At 39.4% G+C, this 21,573-nt stretch overlaps 1 protein-coding gene across 1 annotated transcript in view; it reads left to right on the top strand.

Annotated features, from left to right (window-relative positions):
- LOC132819114 (mucin-2-like) overlaps positions 1-21,573 on the top strand; it is a 65,206-nt gene that overhangs the window by 40,213 nt on the left and 3,420 nt on the right. Inside the window, exons 2-4 of the mRNA XM_060830497.1 lie at positions 12,041-12,592; positions 13,602-13,898; positions 15,639-15,802. Of these exons, the coding sequence (XP_060686480.1) occupies positions 12,041-12,592; positions 13,602-13,898; positions 15,639-15,802 (1,013 nt within the window). The remainder of the gene's footprint in view (positions 1-12,040; positions 12,593-13,601; positions 13,899-15,638; positions 15,803-21,573) is intronic.

Below are 21,573 nucleotides of genomic sequence, written 5' to 3' on the forward strand. Positions count from 1 at the left end.
TGTGCAAACGCTACACAGTCACCCTATGTTGGAAATGATCCCAGGTTCCTGACGCTATGAGGCAGCAGAACTAAGCACTGCACCACCATATTCAATAGCTTTTTTTTTGAGATCTAACTAGTTTAAATGCCTTGCAGTAAAGAAGGAAATACACTATTTACATCAGTGGTTTGCATTAAAAACATTGGGCAAGGTCTTGTTCACAACAATGGGCTTGTGTAGATATCATGGCTAAGTTAATGTTTCAAGGTGGAAAATTGTGGTCAATGTGACATGGACCTTCTGATAAGACATTAATTTGTGCTTCAGGCCGCCTGAAAATTCTATCCATTTTGAGTGTATTCATTTTAATACAACTGCATTTCTGGTAGGTCAGTGACAAGACAGTTTGTGCTTCTGCTTTTATGTTGCTATCACAGAACAACATCTATATTCACCAACACTTTTCTTTCATTATGAATGTAGTTCGCAATCTGTGATGTTGATTTTTGAGGGATGGATGTTGGTGAGGACTTCAGGGATAAACCTCCTGTCCTCCTTTTGAAATGGTGTCAAGAGATTTTTGTACAGCTAACTGAGATTTCACTACAGAAAGATTATCCCTCCAACAGTGCAATGCGTTCTCAACATTCTACTGGAGTGTCAGCTGTGGTTTTCACATGCTTATGCCCTTGGATGGGACTTCAACCTGGGTCCATGTGACTCAGAGGCAGAGTGCTACCAATGGGGAATAAGCTGCAAGAGGGAAAAGTGAACTGAGGGGAAAGTCTCTTCTCCACTTGGTGGGAAAAATAATTGGTTTTCCTTTTTGAGAACAGTAGTGCAAGCTTAAACATTCACTAATTATTCAGAGCAACTCGAGAACAATATAACTTTTCACATTGTGGAATTGTACCTACTTTTAGCTCCAGACTTTAACCTAAATGGGCAACAATGTCAGCACCTTGAGCTTTTTATTTTAAATTTGCTGTAGATGGTTACTGTCCTGTGCTAACTTGTACTGCTTTTCTTTGCAGTAATCTCTTTTGTGTAAAAGTGGCAACTGTTTAAACATGTGCAAATTTTAAATATTTATTTGTATTAATCATTCCTAGAGCCGCTAATGGATGTGAGACAAGAGTGGGTAATTGGGAACCTTCAGCCTCTGTCCTGGTTCTCCCCTCCCCCTCCAAACAAATGTTCAGACTCTTGTTAGAGATTTCACTTGAGGCCTAGCATTCCATTAACTTGATTATTAGCCATCAATTTGAATTGAATATGAAGTGCTGGCTCTACCTGCTTGTGTGATATTTAAACCTAAGAAGTGCCAGCTAGAGAGATTCAAAATGTGCTTGGAATATTGACTGAGCAGATGACTAAATTCCATTTTGACTTTTCAATGTGACCTTGACGATGTGGATCCTGGAGATTCTTGCAAATAGAAATTAAGATGATATGAAATTGCAAGATTTTAAGCATCCTGTAAATGTGTATCAAATAAGTGGTCTGTAAAAGTTAACAATAAAGATTCTTTAAATTATCAAGTTTATTTTTTCTCAGTGGTATTGGCATTGGTGGGGTTAACAGAGACTGAAGTTGAACATTGGCATAATAATAAAGCTATGGAATTGATTTGGAAAAGCAGAAATCCTAAGTAGACCTCTTAAACTGACGTTACAGTCTTGCTGTATTTAAATCACTTAAAGCGCAGCCCTATTACTTCTGTCACTTAGCTTGGAGGACATTGGTGAACTTTTGCTTTTTTTTAAAAGCTCATTTAAAAGTGCGATTCACAAAGATTACAATTCAAAGAAAAATCCAATTTTTAAAATAAAGTATGTAAATGCTGCAGATGCTAGAAATCTGAAATAAGATCAGGAAGGCCTGAGCACATTTAAGAATTTGGCAGCATCTGATAGTATTCATGTTTTAGATCAATAATTGGTTATCAAAGCCTGGTCAAGTTTGGTGATTTAATTGGTTGGAAGGAAATTGAAGGGGAGAGGGATGAGGAAAGAGATTAAAAAAAGGTCTGTGATGGATTGGAAGGTGGGAGAGATTAAATAGTATAAACCTTCATGGTGTGAGGCTGGTGGGAGTGGTGATGAGGAAAATAATGTGTTTAGCGCAGGTGTACATCACAGTATAATGTATAGCTATTGTGCAAAAGCCAAAAAGAAGTATAAAAATAGAGTGGAGGACAAGATGCCAATCTGGCAGGTAGCAGTGACCAGCCTGAAAAGAGCTTGTTATTTTTCAGTTTGGTTAGAAATTGCAGACTGAGAGTATAAAAATATCATTGTGAGATCAAGATGAAAAATTCCACTGCTTTGCACTGAGATGTTCAGTGCATGTTTGGTCTCTCTGGTTCTTTTGTATTCATGGGATGTGTGTCACTAGCTAGGCCAGCTGACATTGGCCATTCCCCAGAGGATAACTGACCATGTGGCTGAAGATCTGGAGTCATGTAAGCCATGCTATGGACCAGAATTCCCACCCCCCCAAATAGCCTGGGCCCTAACCTTTTCTTATTTTAAGGTTGATGTGACATGTGTTCTAGATGTGATGTGACGAGTCAAACTCCTTGCTGTTAAGCAAAACAATTTATTTAAATGCTATAGTTATAACGCAAACAAAAGAAAGAGGAATTTAGAATAATTTGGCTCTTTTGGAAAATTTAACTAAATAATAGATACAGTCTTATTACCAATTAACTGTTCCAATATTGTAACATCCCATATACACATCCCTTGGCCAAAAGGTTTATTTAGACCCTGATTCTTATTTGCAGTTCTCCAATTCAGGAGGAAACCATATCACGAGAGATTTCAGAGAAAGTAGCAGCTAGGAGTCATTTTTCTGAGGCTTCCAATCCTTCTGGGACTCCAGCCTCTGACTGCAATAGCTAAAAAATAAAACTAGGCAGTCTGGTTTGTGAGAACTGATCATCATTCCCTTTTCTATTATTCCAACTGTGTGTTTTTTTTAGAAAAAACCTAAAGGCCTCCTAAATTATTGACTTAAGTTGTCCCAGTAGCCAGTCTAGCACCTCTGCCTTTACAACCTCTCTTCAAAATAACCCAGGACAAAATTACCTATAATGTGGCAGCGTCAACACAGCCATACTAGAGAAGATTAGATTTCTATTTTCTAAAGGATGTTACTGTACCAGAGTTGTTACAACAATCGTCTGAGACTACATCATTGTCATTTAAGCTAGCTTTTAATTCCAAACCTTTTAAAATGAATTCACCATCTGCCATGATGACATTCATGTTACAGGTTTCAATACCATGCTGAAGTTCAGCATTTCTAGCCTTGTGACGTTATGAAACTTTAAGGATGACCACATTGTGAGCAGCAAATATAGTATACTAAACAAGCAACTTTCCATTTCACTTGGAACAAATGTTTGGGGTCTTGTTTGTTGAGAATAGACAATGAGAGGGATGACGTTGCATCTACAAGGCTTGCATGGGATTAGACCAAGGTGTTGTGAAGGGAAATGTATTAGTTTAAAGGAAACAAGGGGAGGGGAAATATGTGTTTGGTAGCATCATGCTGGATGAAGTGGAAATCGCAGAGATGATTTAATCACAGGAGGTTGGTTGGATGGAAGTTAAGGGTGGGGCAGTGGAGTCGAGGCTTTGGGAGGGTGGAAAAGTGTGAAATCTGTACCCATTTGACATTTGTATCAGCTACATTGCTGGTGAGATGGGCAGATGTGAGAATTCTCAGCTGGGAGAAAAGGGAAGATTTGCCAAATTTAGATAGTACAAAAAAAATGAGTTTGTAACTTCTGTTCCCATTTTTGTTTCTGACTCCTTTTGCTAATTTTTTTTTCTTTCATTTTGCTTTGAACAGTAGCTCTTCATTCTGTCATTTCCTAATTCCTCTCTCCTAACCTTTTGTGTTTCCTTTTCCCCATGACCGCTCCAATTGGCATTTGCCCAATCAAATTCTCTTGCCTTCCACCCTATCAAAGACTACATTGTGCTTTTTCCACATGCACAAAATCTGTTACATTGCTAATTTTACTGAGTTCAGATAAGACTGTTGACTTGAAACTTTTAGTTTTTTTGTGCAGAATTTCTGCTGATTGGCTAAATATTTCCAGTATTTTTAATTTTCTATAATAATGAGCTAGATCACTTTGCTATCAAGTAACCCAGGTAGATAATGTACAATTCTTGTTACTTGTTTGGGCTGAAAGGCATTTCACTGCTTATGATGGTGCATCAATACTTGGCACAAGACTAGGATTCTACAAGAGTTATGTGTCCTTCGCTTCCTCACTTAAGTAGCTATGTTCACATCAGAACTATGATAGCAAGTATCAACAGTCATTCACCTCTGGAGGCATTACTGCGAACTGTACTGTTGCCTGTCCACAAAGACCTTGCCTGTGTACTTCGAGTTGTAGTTATTGGATTGACAGGGATATGAACTCCAACGCCATCGACTGGTCACCTCCTGAGTGTGGCTTTTTAAGCAATAACATTATCTCGGTGCATCAGCGATATGATGTGAACTTCAGAGGTACATAAGAACAGGAATAGGCCATTAAGCCCCTCAAGCCTGCTCTGCTTTTCACTAAGATTATGGCTGATCTGTGGCCTGACCCGAAAGGCTGCTGTTGGGTCCTTGAAACCCTTGTTCGTTTTCCTTTCTACTGTGTGATGAAAGTTTAGAGTCTGGTCGCTTAAATAGGTGAGTTTTTTTTTAAACTGCTCTCTTTGCAACCAAAAAATCAAGAGACTTTCTTTGCAGTTCATTGTCTTTCAATGAATAAGTAAAAGGTCATGGATTTTATGCTCGTCAAGCAGAATTGAGTGATAGTATGTTGGGGATGTTCCAAGTTGGTTTCTGTACTCTTGAGTTCAGTAGTGATAAGCTCGTAATTTTATCCCTTTTTATGCCACTGCGTGTGTTGCCTTTAAGGGCATGAATAAGTATATCTGTGATGCCTGTAGAAGATGATTAGGCTGATATTTGCTATTGAAGCACTGAGATAAATGTAGTTGTTTTGACATGGTGATGAAGGTCACCCTTATTCTGTGTAATCATGAGACTCCAAGAAGAAAGGAGGGAGGGGTGGAATTAAATATTCAGCTTTTGTGTTTGACATTTTGCATTCAGGTATAGGATCATGGTAGAAGAGCATAGGTGGTAAGAGAGGAGTCCCTTGATCTAAGTAGATATAATTATTTCATTGGTAAATTTCACAATTGCTATGTTTCTGACTTTTATTTGTGGGTGTTAATTGCATATGATAAATATTGTGTCAAAGATTGAAAATAGCTATGCCGCATAACAGCCACTCTTGCAGTAATGCAGCCACTTAAGTTGTAAATTTCCATTGTACAGTGTAATACAGTAAATTACAATTTAACCAATTAGTTCATATGTTCAATTAAGCTTCCTTGTACTTTGCTTTCATGAAATTGATTTAAATATGGGATACCTCATTTGAGCAATTTGTGATGCTTTATAAATTATTCAAGTATTGCCTACCTGGTTTAAAGTACTATATTGAGGTACTACACTGTAATGAGTCGTGAACTATTTGCTATTCATAATTAAACACAGCCAACAGTTCGTTACCTGCTGGGTGAAAAGGTGATGAAAGATTTGGATACAGAACACAAAAAGGCAAATTGCTTCACGTAACTTGTATAATTGCTAGGTAGTTTTCTGCTGACAACTGAAAGACAAATAAGCCATATAATGAACAGTTGGATGTGAGTTATTATCTGAAGGGCCTAGATGAATTTCCCAATCTCTAAAGCACAAACTTGAGCTGTTTGCAGAGTTTTGCAACCTTGAAACTGAAACTGTTACTTAGTGTCTTATTTGGCTTGTGTACAATTTCAGTTTTTCTTGTGATGATGGGGGGGGGGGGGGGGGGAGGAGAGGGAATGTATTCACTTTACATTTTTGATGTCACGAAGGGTTAGCTTAAATACTTTGAACATCATAATTGGGGCAGAAGGGATTTCTACTTTGGTACTATTATTTATCGAGATCTACAATTTTTTTTGTTGTTGTGTTTTTTTTTAGAATAACTATCAGTGGAGAGGTGCTGGCGTACAAATCTAATGTAGTGATTCATATTTGTTTTGTCTAACTTTGGGCAGAATTCCAACTGGTTTTCATAGATTATTCTCATTCTGGTTATACATGGTCATTCTCGAAGCAGAGGTTTTGAGATCATTCAAATTTAAAAACAATCCGAGCAGCTTGGTTCAATGAGGTTCTTCTTGGTGCTCATTCAGAACATGAATTTAAAGCTTTTTAAGGGAAAAGAAGGTTCAACTAGCTCAAGGGTTTTTGAGGATATCAGCATATAATGTATACATGCTCTTTTTGTGTGTAACAAAGTAACATTCTCCAAAAACTCACCGCAAGTCTGTCAATCGTGATTCCTGTTTTTATAGATCAATGTTCAATCTGTCCAATCTTGCCATTCATTTTGTCTAAAAATAATATCCATTTTTATAATGGATTCTACCACTTTCTTGACTACAGATGTCATGCTAGGCCACACCTTGGATATTGTGTGCAGTTTTCGTCTACTTTTCTGAGGAAGAATATTTTTGCTCTCGAGGGATCGCAGCAAAGGTTTACCAGGCTGATTTTCAGAGGAAAGCAATACTGACGTTTGAGGAATTACGTTTTTGCTGGCGTTCAGACAAATGAGAAGGGATCTCATAGACTTAAAGTAGACAGGGTAGATGCAGGGAGGATGTTCCCAATGGTGGGTCTGTCCAGGACCAGCGGCCACAGTCTGAGGATTCCAGTTAGACCATTTAGAATGGAGATGGGAAATATTTCTTCACCCAAAGAGGAGTAAGCCTGCAGAATTCATTACCACAGGAAGTAGTTAATGGCAAACATTGAATGTATTCCACAGGTGGCTAGATATAGCACTTGGGGCAAATGGGATCAAATGCGGAGAAATCAGGAACAGACTGTTGAGTTGGATGACCAGCCATGATCGTGATGAATGGTAGAGAAGGCTCAAAGGGCTGAATGGCTTCCTCTTGCTCCTATCTTCTATGTTTCCATGCTAATAGGTCTATAGTTCTCCTCTTGCCCTCTACTTCTCTCCCTTAAGTAGTGGAGTTTCATTTGCTACTTTCCAATCTGCAGGAACCTTTCCAGAACCCATAGAATGACCATCCCAGGTTGTTGCTTGAATGTTCTCCCACATTTTGCACAAGCCGCAGATATTGGTAAGGAAGACTTTTATTTTAGAATTGACAGGATTGCTTGCCGTATTTGCTTCTGATACCAAGTGATCGTTCTGGTTTCGTTCCTTTTTTGTGGCTTGGTAGACCATTTCAGAAAGCATTGCTATGGGTTTGAGGTCACCTACAAGCCAGACCAGTTGTTGGTAGCAAAGTTTCCTGAAGCTAGCAAATCAGTTTTTTAAAAATGATAATACTGGTGGCATGGTCACCAGAGACAATTGGCTGAGTGGCTTCCTTTTGTGCACACTAGTGATTCTATAGTTCTCCTTTTATAGGTTCACACTAACTGACCATGTAATCTTGGGTGACTGTACAAAGCAATAGTGAGGATGTGCTTAAACATGTTAGAATACAACATGCCATTTGGGTGAGATATTAAAATATCTAGGTAAATGAGGGGAAACATTTTCCAAACAAAACAATTTTGTGTCCTAGTCAAGATTTTATCCTTCAATTTCAGTAAAAGAGATTTACTTGCTATTCAACTTTCTTGCTTGTCTTTTATGAAGCTTTGCTGTCTGCACACGGCCTGTCGCATTAACCTACGGAGTAATGACTAAGTTTCAGAAATAATTTGGACCTGTGAAAGGAATGTCCCATTGAAGAAGAATAGATTTTGTTTCAACGAATGCCTTTTCATGATCGCCGGTTCCAAAGTTGTTCTCAATCATTTGGTACTTTTGGTAAATGTCATCACTATTATGTTATAGAGACAATAGCCAGTCTACTAATGGCAAAATCCCACAGGCATCTGTGTGATAGTGTCAACATAATCTGTGCGTCTTTTTATTTTTAAAGTGATGTCAGTTTGGGGCTGAATGTTTCCTAAGACTCATTCCCATGATTTTAAAAAGTAATTTAAATGTTTTACAAAATTTAAATTTTTGTGTTCGCTGAGGGGAGAACATCATAAAGATTGCAGCTTTCCTTCAGAATTATTGTAGATTTTAAGACTATTTGAAGCACTCCAGTACTCCTGAAGTGGTAAATATTCTGGACCAGAATTGAGCATTTGCTGAGCTGATCAGCTCTTATACCTCTTTTTTTTTGTGTGAAGGATGTAGTTCATTTTTGCCATTTAAAGTGTCATCTCCTTATTTCTGAGGTTAACCCCAGTCACAACAGGTTAAATCTACTGAATGTGGGAAAGGGACACGAGAGGTGTAAGATTGGGAACGACAGCAAGCCGTTCATGTTCAGCATGGGTATATATATTTTCAGCCCACCTTTTTAAAGTTTTCATGAAAATCATAACTTTAAATGGGAGCCCAGGTACCATGTGAAATTTCAGAAATGGGAATATATTTTTCCGATTACAATTCCAGATAAGGCTGTTTGTATGCACTCAATCCATCAATACCATGGTAGCAAATCACTGGAAGAGCTCCAACCAGCAGAAGATTTAAATCTATTGGACTTTGTGCTGTCAAGGTTATTTTGTTTTGTGACTTATTTTTTAAAAAGATATTAGATAATAAAGCCAGTAGCTTCAGAGATTAGCCAATCCATCACGGGATGTCTTTTGAGCTTACAGCATTATTGTTCAACAGATATGCAGTTTATGATGCTGTGAAATGAACAAATCAGGATTTATTTATGGCTTAAAAGTAAAATATATAATGCATTTTGTTTTACACATGTAAGGTCTGTACAAACTATTCATGTATTTTAATTTTAAATACTGTATTCTTTTTCCTTCTTATAATTTCATAGTTGGCCGTTAAGTATGACATTTATTTGGAAAATAAGCCAGCAAAGATTACAGAAGTTATTTGAAGCGTTATTGCTCAGAACATGTAGTCCTCAATGATTTCCTGCCCATTATAGTACCTCATTTGTTACTGTCCCTGAACCATATTATTTCACATGTGCTTGGTAGAGGTAAATTAAAACTTTTCCTGTTTAGACAACAAAGTCCCAGGTTTTGAGCAGAAATGCCATAGCCATGTTCAGTTGTTCTAAGGCAGCCAAGAATGGCTGATAAATTACATTTTTCACAATAGCAGTTACATCCATGGATTTGAAGAAGATTGAGGAAAGGCCTGTGGATATTGTCTACGTGAACCTTAGTAAGGCACTTGACAAGGTACTCCATGGCAGGCTGGGAGAGAAGGTGGACTCCCAGGAGATCTGGAATGAGCTAGCTAGACTGATACAAAACTAACTTCATTATAGAAGGCAGTAGTGGTGGAAGGGCTTTTCAGATTGGAGATTAATAACCAGTGGTGTTCCACAGGAATCAGTGCTGGAACCTTTTTGTAAGACCTAAATGATCTGGAGAAAAATATAGGTGGTCCAATTAGCAAGTTTGTGGATGACCCCAAAATTGCCAGAGTTACGGCTAGTGAGGAGGTTTGTCAAAGGATACGTTGGGATGTAGATTGTAGATTTGGGCAGAGAAATAGCAGACGGAGTTTAAATTGGACAATAGCGAGGTGATGCATTTTAGCAGATCAAATTCAGGTGCGAATTATACAATAAATGGCAGGACCCTTGGGAGCATGTACATATAGATCCACAGATCTCTAAAAGTGACAGCACAGTAGATAAGGTGGTCAAGAAGGCATACAGCGTGCATGCCTTTGTTGGCTGAAGCATCAAATGTAAAAGGTGGCAAGCTGTCCAAAACTTTAATTAGGCCACATTTTGGAATATTGTGTGTAGTTCTGGTCACCACACTGCTGGAAGGATGTAGATGCTTTGGAGAGGGTGCAGAGAAGGTTTACCAGGATGTTTCCTGGTCTGGAGGGTTTTAGTCATGAGGAGTGGTTGGATAAACTCAATTCTTTTCACTGGAAAGGCTGAGATTGAAGGATGACCTGATAGAGAGATATATAAAATTGAGAGGTGTAGAGTGGATAGTCAGATGCCTTTTTCCAGGGTGGAAAGGTTAACTACAAGAGGGCACAGGTTCAAGGTAAGCTGGGGTAAGTTAAGAGGAGAAGTGTGGAGAAAATGTTTTATGCTGAGGATGGTGGGTGTCTGGAACACAACTCTAATGTGCTTGCTTCCACCACCTCCACAGGCAATGTTTTAAGGCTTGATAGACACACGAATGGGGGGATAGAAACTACACTACGTGATAAGTAATGGATCTAAAGGATTGGGATGCACAGGCTTGGTGGGCCAAAGGGCCTGTTCCTGCATTATATTGTATTGATTTAAGTTTGCTTTGGCTGGGTAGATGTTTTTGTTTAATCAAGGGCAAATGTCACTATTTTTCCTTTTTCTGAGATTTATGGGCTAGATTGTGCATCTCTGAACAGGAAAAGTCCTGTTCAAAATGTCACCATTTTTTAGGAAGGAGCAGAAAATGTTAGTCCCAAAAATTTAACACTGCTGTGACCACAATAAAAGTAAAGTCACCATAATCCTACTGGACCATAAGGCTGCTGCTCTCAATAGACAGTGATGACTGACTGACTGGTGATGGTTTAACTTGAGGGTCACCATGCCTCTGGTGAAGGGTGAGGTTGAGAAGTACAGTCTTTTTATGATAACCTCAGCCAGTGCAGGAATTGAACCTGTGCTGTTGGCATCATGCAGCTAACCGAACTAACTGACCCTGCACAAGGTACATTGCGCCAACTCATGCTGATATCCAAATGGAGGTCCACCTTGCATGTGTTCGGATTTGAAATGTTGTACAAACTATTGGCCATTTAAATTTGAAATTGCCTGGGAACCAGATCAACATTGCCCAGGTGAAAATTCATTTGAAGTTTGAGTTCTAATTCTGCAGCCAAGCACTTCCCTCAGTACAAAAAAATTAAAATCACTTGTTTTTGTTTAAAACGTATTGCTGTGTTGCCAGTTCAAAGTGTTAACTACAAAGACTTGATCAGTAATTGGTTGATTGCAGGGGATGAGATTTGATTATTGCCCATTGACCCATTATTACACCTTTTTTCTTCTGTTCTTGTTGTTGAAGTGGTTATGAGTTTGGCTTAGTAAGTACTTGATCATTAGTCTTCAACTGGACTAAACTGATGTGAAGAACATCCCAGTATAGAAGGTAAATTATTTTGGCTGAACATTCCCTTAGATATACAGTTAGGTTTCCTAGCACGTTAGCCAGATGAGGTGAAGCAATGATGTGAAATTTTCATTGGGAAGCCCTTGTTACTTATTAAACCTCAAAGTTTGTGAGAAGATTTGTGAGAACGGGTGCTCGTTCTTGTGGTTCTGTTCGCCGAGCTGGGAGTTTTTGTTGCAAACATTTCATCCCCTTTCTAGGTGACATCTTCAGTGCTTGGGAGCCTCCTGTGAAGCGCTTCTGTGCTGATTCCTCAGGCATTTATACTGGTTTGAATCTGCCGCTTCCGGTTGTCAGTTGCTGTCCGCTGTAGTGGCCGGTATATATGGTCTATGTCGATGTGTCTGTTGATAGAATTTGTGGATGAATGCCATGCCATCAACAGACGCTATATAGGAGGCTCCCAAGCACTGAAGATGTCACCTAGAAAGGGGACGAAACATTTGCAACAAAAACTCCCAGCTCGGCGAACAGAACCACAACAATTTATTAAACCTGTATAACATCGATGGAAGAGTGTTGAGGTTTGTCTGTTCTCACAAACCAGTTTTTTTTGTTTTTTTTGGCAACTGTACTGCTTGTCCGCTTGTCTATGTGTTTATGATCTTGGGGTATGGTTGGATTCTCAACTCTGTAAAATCAAATAGTCCTTCATGTAATTGAAATGTGTGCCACAGAAATTTGATGCATATGTGTAGAAAAACTGGCTATTGTATGACCCATCAATCCTTCCCAATTGAGAACTTTGTTCTATTTTCTTTTTTCAATTTAGGAAATCATCATCCAACAAGCCCAGGTGATTCAATAACTGCAATGCCCCGTGATACACCTGCATTCAATTTGAATTCAACTGTAATGGGAATTATTAACTATACAGCATCAACAGCCGATACTATCAATGACACTGTCACTCAAGCAGACATTGGAAGTACCATGGCTTTTACTTCTATAACACCAAGCCTGAAAAGTGAAACTAGCTTTAACGATTCATTAGAGAAGTCAACTGTCAGTATGCTGACTACTGCACCAAATATCAGCAACCTGACCCAAAAGAGTGGATTGGCTAATGATACAAGCAGTGACCTGCAAAGATCTGTAAATAACAGTAGTCCCATTCCAAAATCTGTGAGTCCCAGCGTTAGCTCCGTTGTAACAGAGTCAAATGGAAATGATGCTGAAGGGAGTTCTACTGTCAAAATTACAGCAATCCCAAAGCAAACAGAGACCTCTGTGAAAGTGTCTTCAACTTACAAAGACTCCACGCTCACAGTTAAATCAACTGGTATGTCTTATACATCATCTGCTGGACAGAAGGAATCCAAAGGTAAAACTTCTGTTTTCTCTTGTTCGTTGTAATTCTTTAAAACTTAATTCTAGGCATGAAGCTGCTGGCATTGCAAAGGGTTTTTTTTGAGTCTACACTTTATCGTTTTGGCTAGAATTTGACTTAACATTGTAGATGTGAAAACATTGTTATTCAATAATAAAAATTCCACTTATGAATTTTCTGACTGTGTTTTATATAATGCTGGAAAAGCACAGCATATCCAGCAGCATCCAAGGAGCAGGAGAATTGACAGTTTGGGCTAGAGCCCTTCACCAGGAATGAGGCTTTCATTCTGTGATGCTGTGCCTTTCCAGCACCACACTCTTGACTCTGATCTCCAGCATTTTCAGTCCTCACTTTCTCCTATGTTTTATATAGTCAGAGTCAGACCCTGCTGAACATAATCCAAAGTTAAACTAGTCCCACCTGTTTGCTCCTGGCCCATATCCCACCAAACATTTCCTATTCATGTACTTATCCAAATGTCTTTTGAACATTTGTAATTGTACCCACATCCACCACTTCCTCAGGAAGTTCATTCCATATTCTAACCACCCTCTGTGTAAAACATTTGCCTTTCATGTCTTCTTTTAAATCTCACTCTCTCTCCTGTCACCTTAATGTATCCCCTAGTGTTGAGATAGTTTTGAAGAACATTCTTAGGAAATGATGCAATGAATGTGCTATAAAGTATTACTTTGGATTTCCAAAACTCTGCCATGCTGTCACATTAAATATTTGATGTAGTAATGGTCTGTCTAAGGATGAATTCTCTGCTCATTCCTCAAGATTGTGCTTCTCTGCTCAATTCTAAGTAGGAGCCTCCCACTTTGTAATTAAATGTGAGGGAAATTAGGGGGAAAACTACATGGTGCTTTCCTGTTGCCTTCTGTGCATGTACTTAAAGGAAGAACAATTCTTTCCAAGTTGCTCCCTTTTGCGTTAACAATGTCTTTGGTTATTGCTAAATAACATTTATCTCAGTGAGCATCTTGTTCATTTTTAGATGCAACCAGCAGCTTTCCAACTGAACCATCCCCAGTGTCTACAACTCTACCAATGCAACCAACTTCCAAGACCAGGTTAACTTCCATGACAACCAGTCGCTCTGTAATGCCATCCACTGTCATTATGCCCCTGTCCACCAGTCACACAAGCCCCACCACCACCACCACCACCACCACCACTGCCACAACTGTGAGAGCAACTGCTCGAAGAGGCACCACAATCAACATAGCAACCACTTCATTTTCTGTGCAGCATATCGAGGGGAATTTGGCCAATACCAAAGAGATGGTGAATGGTGAGTGACTTTTTAAAATTTAGTTTTTTTTTTTGCAGCATATTTATCTCCAGTGAGGAGACTCACATAGAGTCTAAACACCAGAAAAAAAAACCAAAAAGTTCTGCTTAATTGCTCATTTGTATTGTATAGTCAATGTATTGTCTGTTTTGTCATGTTTTTGAATTTTGCTGATTATTTCTTATGGTTTATAGAAATGTGATTATTGACCAGGATACTCTGGGTTGTTGTGTGCATCTTTGCTTTGGGTCACTATACATTACTAGCATGTTGTGATCTCAGCTGATGTTATTACTGGACAATTCAGATCAAAAATATTACCCAAAATTGTTAGTGCACCAGTGTCTCAGACTCTAGCATATCTGTAGGTTTGAATCATGTGTGACTTTAACATATAGACTGAAACTGCAGGTTGCGTTTTCCTGGAGCTATTATACATGTGAACGTCAACCTGCTTGGCTTTAAGTAACATTTTCAGGGTTTTATCCCAACATTTCTGATCTGGGGAAAACACTAACTCTTCAATATAAGATGAACTGATTTCCAATACTTTTCCCTTTGCAGATCACTGGTCTTTGTAGCTATCCTATTCCCAGGAACATGGCTGACCAAAACTCAGTAAAACTGAAACTAGGTGACCCTCTCTAAGCTATGAAAGTTTACTTTTTGTTTAAAAATTCTGGAAAACTCTAACAAGCCTTGAGACCTAATTAATTACTTCACAGGGTCCCAAAACATTCTAAGGTAAGTAAAAATCCATCAATGATACACACAAACCTTTTACATCTAAAGCAAGATGTCAAAAGCTGTTTAAAAAGAAGTCACCATGGCTACAGAAATACTTGAAAGTTAATTAACTTTACATATACAGAAAGCTTGCTTGACATTAATTCAGAACACAAAACAAATGTACAGTAAATCGAAGTAGTGACCTTTCTTATCTGTATGTAAGGATATTAGTGAGAGTGGGTCATGTCATTTTGAGGCAAGTTGATATTCATGTATCCTGATGGCTAGTTTTCTGCCTGTTTGTGCAATGTAGTGTTTGTTACAGTTCTTTTAAAGAGTCTGTCATGAGCAACATGTGAGGACCAAAAGAATAGCAGAATAAAACAGCAGCACAATGTTTACAGAAATGATTAGCGATGTCCACAACAGACTCCATAAAAGAGCTGTAACAAACACGACATTGGACTAACAGGCAGAAAACTAGCCACCAAAATACATGAACATCAACTACCCACAAAATGACATGACCCACTCTCACTGGTATCCTTACAAATAGATAAGGAAGGAGACCACTTCAACTGGGACAATACATCCATCCGAGGACAAGCCAAAAAGAGACATGCATGAGAATTCCTGGAAGCATGGCATTCCACCAGAACTCTATCAACAAACACATTGACTTGGATCCCATTTACCACCCCCTGAGAAAAAGAACAGGAAATGACACCAACCCTAGGAGACTCAAACATAGAAAGCAGGATACACCACCAGTGTTTCATTCAGAGACTCGCTGAAGATATTACCTAGTATGGTGATGAAACATCTGAAAACAAACTTCCCAGCTCAGTGAGCAAACCTACATCCAGAATCTCAACCTGAGCTACAAATCTTCTCAAAACGCACTCACAGGAATGTTTGTTACAATACATTTATGACTGAATAACTTGAAGTGGGATATGGATGAAAACTTGACAGACTACACTAATAAAAGTGTACTTCCTTCTTGACCAGGGAGGCCGGTTTCTAATCCAAATGGAACCAGAATGGACCCTCTTGTTATAGGGCTCACCACAGTTTTCTTTATAATTATTGGAATTGTTTCAATACTTGGGTTTCTGAAGTACCGTCAGCGAAACAACCAACCAGAATTCCGGCGTCTTCATGAGCTCCCAATGGTAGGAATAAGTTTGAAAGATATTGTCCTGTTATTTCAACTCTTATTTTCTGTTTTCTCAGCTTTATTTTTAAGATGACAAAACTTTTTTAATTATGGTTTTTAAATTCCCTAAAAGAGTTCTTTTCTGTTGAGGACCTTGTATGTTTATAATGCTATTTTGCTAGTTTTCACTGATTTTGTAATGCTTATTATTGTAATTCCATGCCAGTATAGTTGAAATGGTTTGTGGCACTGTACCGATCATTTGATTAGACTATTTTGAAACTGGTTCTATTTGTGTTGGGAATGAATTATTTTCTGATTACCCAAAATGATTGATTTTTTAAAATATGAGCAAACCTGAAAGTCACACTGGAGAACCGGAGAAAGCTACAACACAGATGCCGTTGAGCCCATTATGTCTGTGCCAGCTAGCTACTTACTCCAATCCCAGCTCTAGCATCGGGACCATAGCTTTCCAGATTAGTGCTTCAAGGGCAGCTTCAGATTCACAGAACATAGAACATTACAGTGCAGTACAGGCCCTTCCGCCCTCGATGTTGCACCGACCAGTCATACCAGACTGAAGCCCATCTAACCTACACTATTCCATGTACGTCCATATGCTTGTCCAATGACGACTTAAATGCACTTAAAGTTGGCGAATCTACTACCTTGCAGGCAAAGCATTCCATACCCTTACTGCTCTGAGTAAAGAAACTACCTCTGACATCTGTCCTATATCTATCACCCCTCAATGCTCGCCGTCAACATTCTTGGAAAAAGGCTCTCCCTGTCCACCCTATCTAACCCTCTGATTATCTTATATGTCTCTATTAAGTCTCCTCTCAAACTTCTTCTCTCTAACAAAAACAACCTCAAGTCCCTCAGCCTTTCCTCGTAAGACCTTCCCTCCATACCAAGCAACATCCTAGTAAATCTCTTCTGCACCCTTTCCAAAACTTCCACATCCTTCTTATAATGCGGTGACCAGAACTGTACACAATACTCCAAGTGCAGCCGCATCAGAGTTTTGTACAGCTGTAGCATAACCTCATGGTTCCGGAACTCGATCCCTCTATTAATAAAAGCTGAAACACTATGCCTCCTTAACAACTCCGTCAACCTGGCTGGCAACTTTCAAGGATCTGTGTACGTGGACACTCAGATCTCTCTGCTCATCTACACTACCAAGAATCTTATCATTAGCCCAGTACTTTGCATTCCGGTTACTCCGACCAAAGTGAATCACCTCACACTTGTCCGCATTAAACTCCATTTGTCACTTCTCAGCCCAGCTCTGCAGCTTATCTATGTCTCTCTGTAACCTACAACATCCTTCGTCACTATCCACAACTCCACCAACCTTTAGTGTCATCTGCACATTTACTAACCCACCCTTCTACGCCCTCATCCCAGGTTGCTTCTAAAAATGATGACCTTACACCGACCCTTGTGGTACACCACTAATAACCGAACTCTAGGATGAACATTTCCCATCAAACACCACCCTCTGTTGTCTTTCAGTAAGCCAATTACTGAACCAAAATGCTATATCTCCCACAATCCCATTCCTCCGCATTTTGTACAGTAGCCTACTGTGGGGAACCTTATCGAACACCTTGCTGAAATCTATATACACCACATCAACCAGTTTACTCTCATCTACCTGTTTGGTCATCCTCTCAAAGAACTCTAAGGTTTGTGAGGCACGACCTACCCTTCACAAAACCGTGCTGACTATCCCTAATCAAATTATTCTTTTCTAGATGATTATAAATCCTATCTCTTATAACCTTTTCCAACACTTTACCAACAACTGAAGTACTGCTCATTGGTCTATAATTACCAGGATTGTCTCTACTCCCCTTCTTGAACAGGGGAACCACATCTGCTATCCTCTTCTGGCACTATTCCTGTAGACAATGACGATTTAAAGATCAATGCCAAAGGCTCAGCAATCTCCTCCCTGGCTTTCCTGAGGATCCTAGGATAAATCCCATTCGGCCCAGGGGACTTATCTATTTTCGCACTCTGCAGGATTTCTAATACCTCTTCCTTGTGAACCTCAATCTCACCTAGTTTACGAGCCTGTATCTCAGTATTCTCCTTGACAGCATTGAGTTTTCTAGAGTGAACACTGTTGAAAAATATTCATTTAGTGCTTCCCCTATCTCCTCTGACTCCACACACAACTTCCCATTACTATCTTTGATTGGCCCTAATCTTACTCTCGTCATTCTTTTATTCCTTAAATACCTATAGAAAGCCTTAGGGTTTACCCTGATCCTATCCGCCAACAACTTCTCATGTCTCCTCCTGGCTCTTCTGAACTCTCTCTTTAGGTCTTTCCTGACTACCTTGTAACCCGCAAGCACCCTCACTGAACCTTCACATCTCATCCTAACGTAAGCCTTTTTCTTCCTCTTGACCAGAGATTCCACTTCCTTCGTAAACCACGGCTCCCGCGCTCTACAGCTTCCTCCCTGCCTGACAGATACATACTTATCTAGGACATTTCCTAAATCTTGCCTAATCACATTGAAATTGCCTTTCCCCCAGCCATAACTTTTGCCCAGTGGTATACACTTATCCCTTTCTATCACTAAAGTAAATATAACAGAATTGTGATCACTATCACCAAAGTGCTCACCTACTTCCAAGTCTAACACCTGGCTGGGCTCATTACCCAGTACCAAATCTAATGTGGCTCCGCCCCTTGCTGGCCTGTCTACGTACTGTGTCAGGAAGCCCTCCTGCACACACTGGACAAAAACTGACCTATGTATAGTACTCGTACTACAGTGTTCCCAGTGAATATTTGGAAAGTTGAAGTCTCCCATGACAACTGCCCTATCTCTCACTCTATCGAGAATCAGTTTTGCTATCCTTTCCTCTTCGTCTCTGGAACTATTTGGAGGCCTATAGAAAACTCCCTAATGGTTGACCTCTCCTTTCCTGTTTCTAACCTCAGCCCATACTACCTCAATTGACGAGCCCCCAAACATCCTTTCTGCAACTGTAATTCTGTCCTTGACCAACAATGCCACACCTCTCCCTCTTTTACCATCTTCTCTGTTCTTACTGAAACATCTAAATCCTGTCCCTGCTCTATCCATTCCTCCTCAAATAATTTGGGAGCTTCCACCTCAACCACCAAACTGGATAGAGATACCTAAACACTCATCATTGTTTGAAAATGTTTTTCTCATGCCCCCTTTAATACTTCTGCCATTTACCTTTTAAATCTGTGTCCTCTTAGTTCATCCAGTGGAGAAGAGAATTAAGTCCTCCCTGTCCAGTTTATCCAAGTCCCTAATTATTTAATACACCTCTAATTTTTAAGTCACTTCTCTTCCTTCTCTGATCTATGGAAAACAACCTAGCTTATCATCCATTTCATTGTGGTTGCAATTTTTAGGACCGTGCCACGTTGTTGCTAATCTCTTTTACTCTCTCCAGAGCAATTAGATCCTCCTTTATAATATGGTGACTGGATCTGTACACAAAGATAGCATCTCGTCAGAGTATTATATCTACCCAGCATTGCATCGCTGCTTTTGTATTTAATATCTCCCTGAATGAAGGAAGCCTTTTACCACTGTCTCTGTCCTGCACTTTTTATGGACCTTTGGATATCTATTCCAAATTCTCTCACTTCCTCTACCTCACTCATTTGTCCTCCTGTCAATTATGTATTTTCTTGCTTTATTTGCACTTGCCAGATGCATAACCTTGCGCTTCTCCAGATTGAGTTCCATTTGCTACTTTTCTAATCACTCAACCAAATGACTGTTACATTCTTACAGGCAGTAGTAACTGACAATGTTCACAGACCTCCAATCCTGTGTTACTTCAGTTTAGTATCTGATAAGAATTGGAAAATGATCCTGAGAACTCCTGCTATTTCCTCCCTTGCTTCCTTTTAACAGCATAGGTGAACAATTCCTTCAGTCCAAGTGATTATCTACCTTTTTGAAGGAGATACTTCCCTTCTCGTGCTTATATTATTTAATATTTCACACTTTCAGTGGAATGTCTGCATCACCTCCTTCGTTTCTGAGGACTGGCAAAATACTCATTTAGAACCTTGTATTAATGCACAAGTCTCCGTTTCCTGTAGCCTTTGTCATTCTCTTACTCTTAATGTAATCACAAAACATCTTTGGATTTTTGTTAATTTTACTGGCCAGTATTTTACATACACTCTACTTTTTTTTTAAAATTTCACCCCTTTTTCTCAATACTCCTTGAATCTTAAGTATTACTTTTATTTTTAAGATTGTCATTAGATTAGATTACTTACAGTGTGGAAACAGGCCCTTCGGCCCAACAAGTCCACACCGACCTGCTGAAGCGCAACCCACCCAGACCCATTTCCCTATATTTACCCCAGCCCCTAACACTACGGGCAATTGAGCATGGTCATAAGCTCTTTTTGTTTTTCATTGCTCAATTTTCTTGCTTTATGTGCTTTTGGTTAACCAGGTAGGAGGACTCTAGATTGGCAGAGATTGTTTGTTTGTTTTTTCCCTCTTTTTATGGGGCCATGCCTCCACTGCCTGTAAAACCTTGCTTTTGCTTTTCTCCTCCTGATCACTTACTTCTGCCAGCTGACCTCTCAGCTTTGTAAGGTTTGACTCTTCCCAATGAAGCTTGTACTCCTATCCAAGTTTGATCCTTTTCCATAATTCTACATTTTAACTGTTAGCTAAACTGTAAGTCCATGGAATTGAAGGCAAATTACTGACACAGGTGGGAAAGTGATTGAGTAACAGACTACAGAAAAGTAGGCATAGTGGGCAGGTACTCAAATTGACAGGATTTAATCAGTTGAAAATGTGTTGCTGGTCAAAGCACAGCAGGCCAGGCAGCATCTCAGGAATAGAGAATTCGACGTTTTGAGCATAAGCCCTTCATCAGGAATGGATGATGAAGGGCTTATGCTCGAAACGTCGAATTCTCTATTCCTGAGATGCTGCCTGGCCTGCTGTGCTTTGACCAGCAACACATTTTCAGCTGTGATCTCCAGCATCTGCAGACCTCATTTTTTACTCGAGGATTTAATCAGTGGTGTCCCACAAGGATTTGTTATGGCCTCAAAAATTGGATGGTGGTAAAGAAAGTCGTTTTATCCAAATTTGCTGATAAGACAAAGGCGGCATTGTAGACCGTGTGGATGTTAGTATAAAATTACAAAAGGGCTAAGTGAATAAGCAAAACTGTATGGCAGATGGAATTCAAAGTAAGCAAATGTGAGGCTGTCCACTTTGGACTGAGAAAGGATAGATCATGGTATGAAGTTAAACATCGTAGATGTCCAAAGGGCTGGTGGTTCAGGTGCACAGACATTTAAACTTCCATGCACAGTTGCAGAAAACTATCAGGAAGGCTAATGGAATGCTGGTTTTTAGATATAAAATACTGGAGTAGAGCAATGCAGTGTTTATGCTATAGTTGCACAAAACCGTTGCTAGACCCCACTTGTGAGTACTGTGAGGGGATTTGGACGCCACATACTAGAAAGGATATATTGGTCTTTAGAGGGATTACAATGTGGGTTTATAAGAATGACACTTAGATTCAATGGTTAAATTGAGGAGCGGTTTTATAAATTAGGCTTGCTTTCTCTTGAGTGCAGTTTAATAATATTATGCCTCTGCACCTTTTATTGCCCTATTGTTTTTCTTCTGTATTATTAATTGGAAAAGGGATGTAGCATTAGATTTAAATATATTGATTTCATTGCACAGAATGCAGCATTGACTGCTCTGGACCTTGCTGGCTTTT

This window comes from Hemiscyllium ocellatum, chromosome 9, assembly GCF_020745735.1.
Source record: "Hemiscyllium ocellatum isolate sHemOce1 chromosome 9, sHemOce1.pat.X.cur, whole genome shotgun sequence".
NCBI lineage: Eukaryota > Metazoa > Chordata > Chondrichthyes > Orectolobiformes > Hemiscylliidae > Hemiscyllium > Hemiscyllium ocellatum.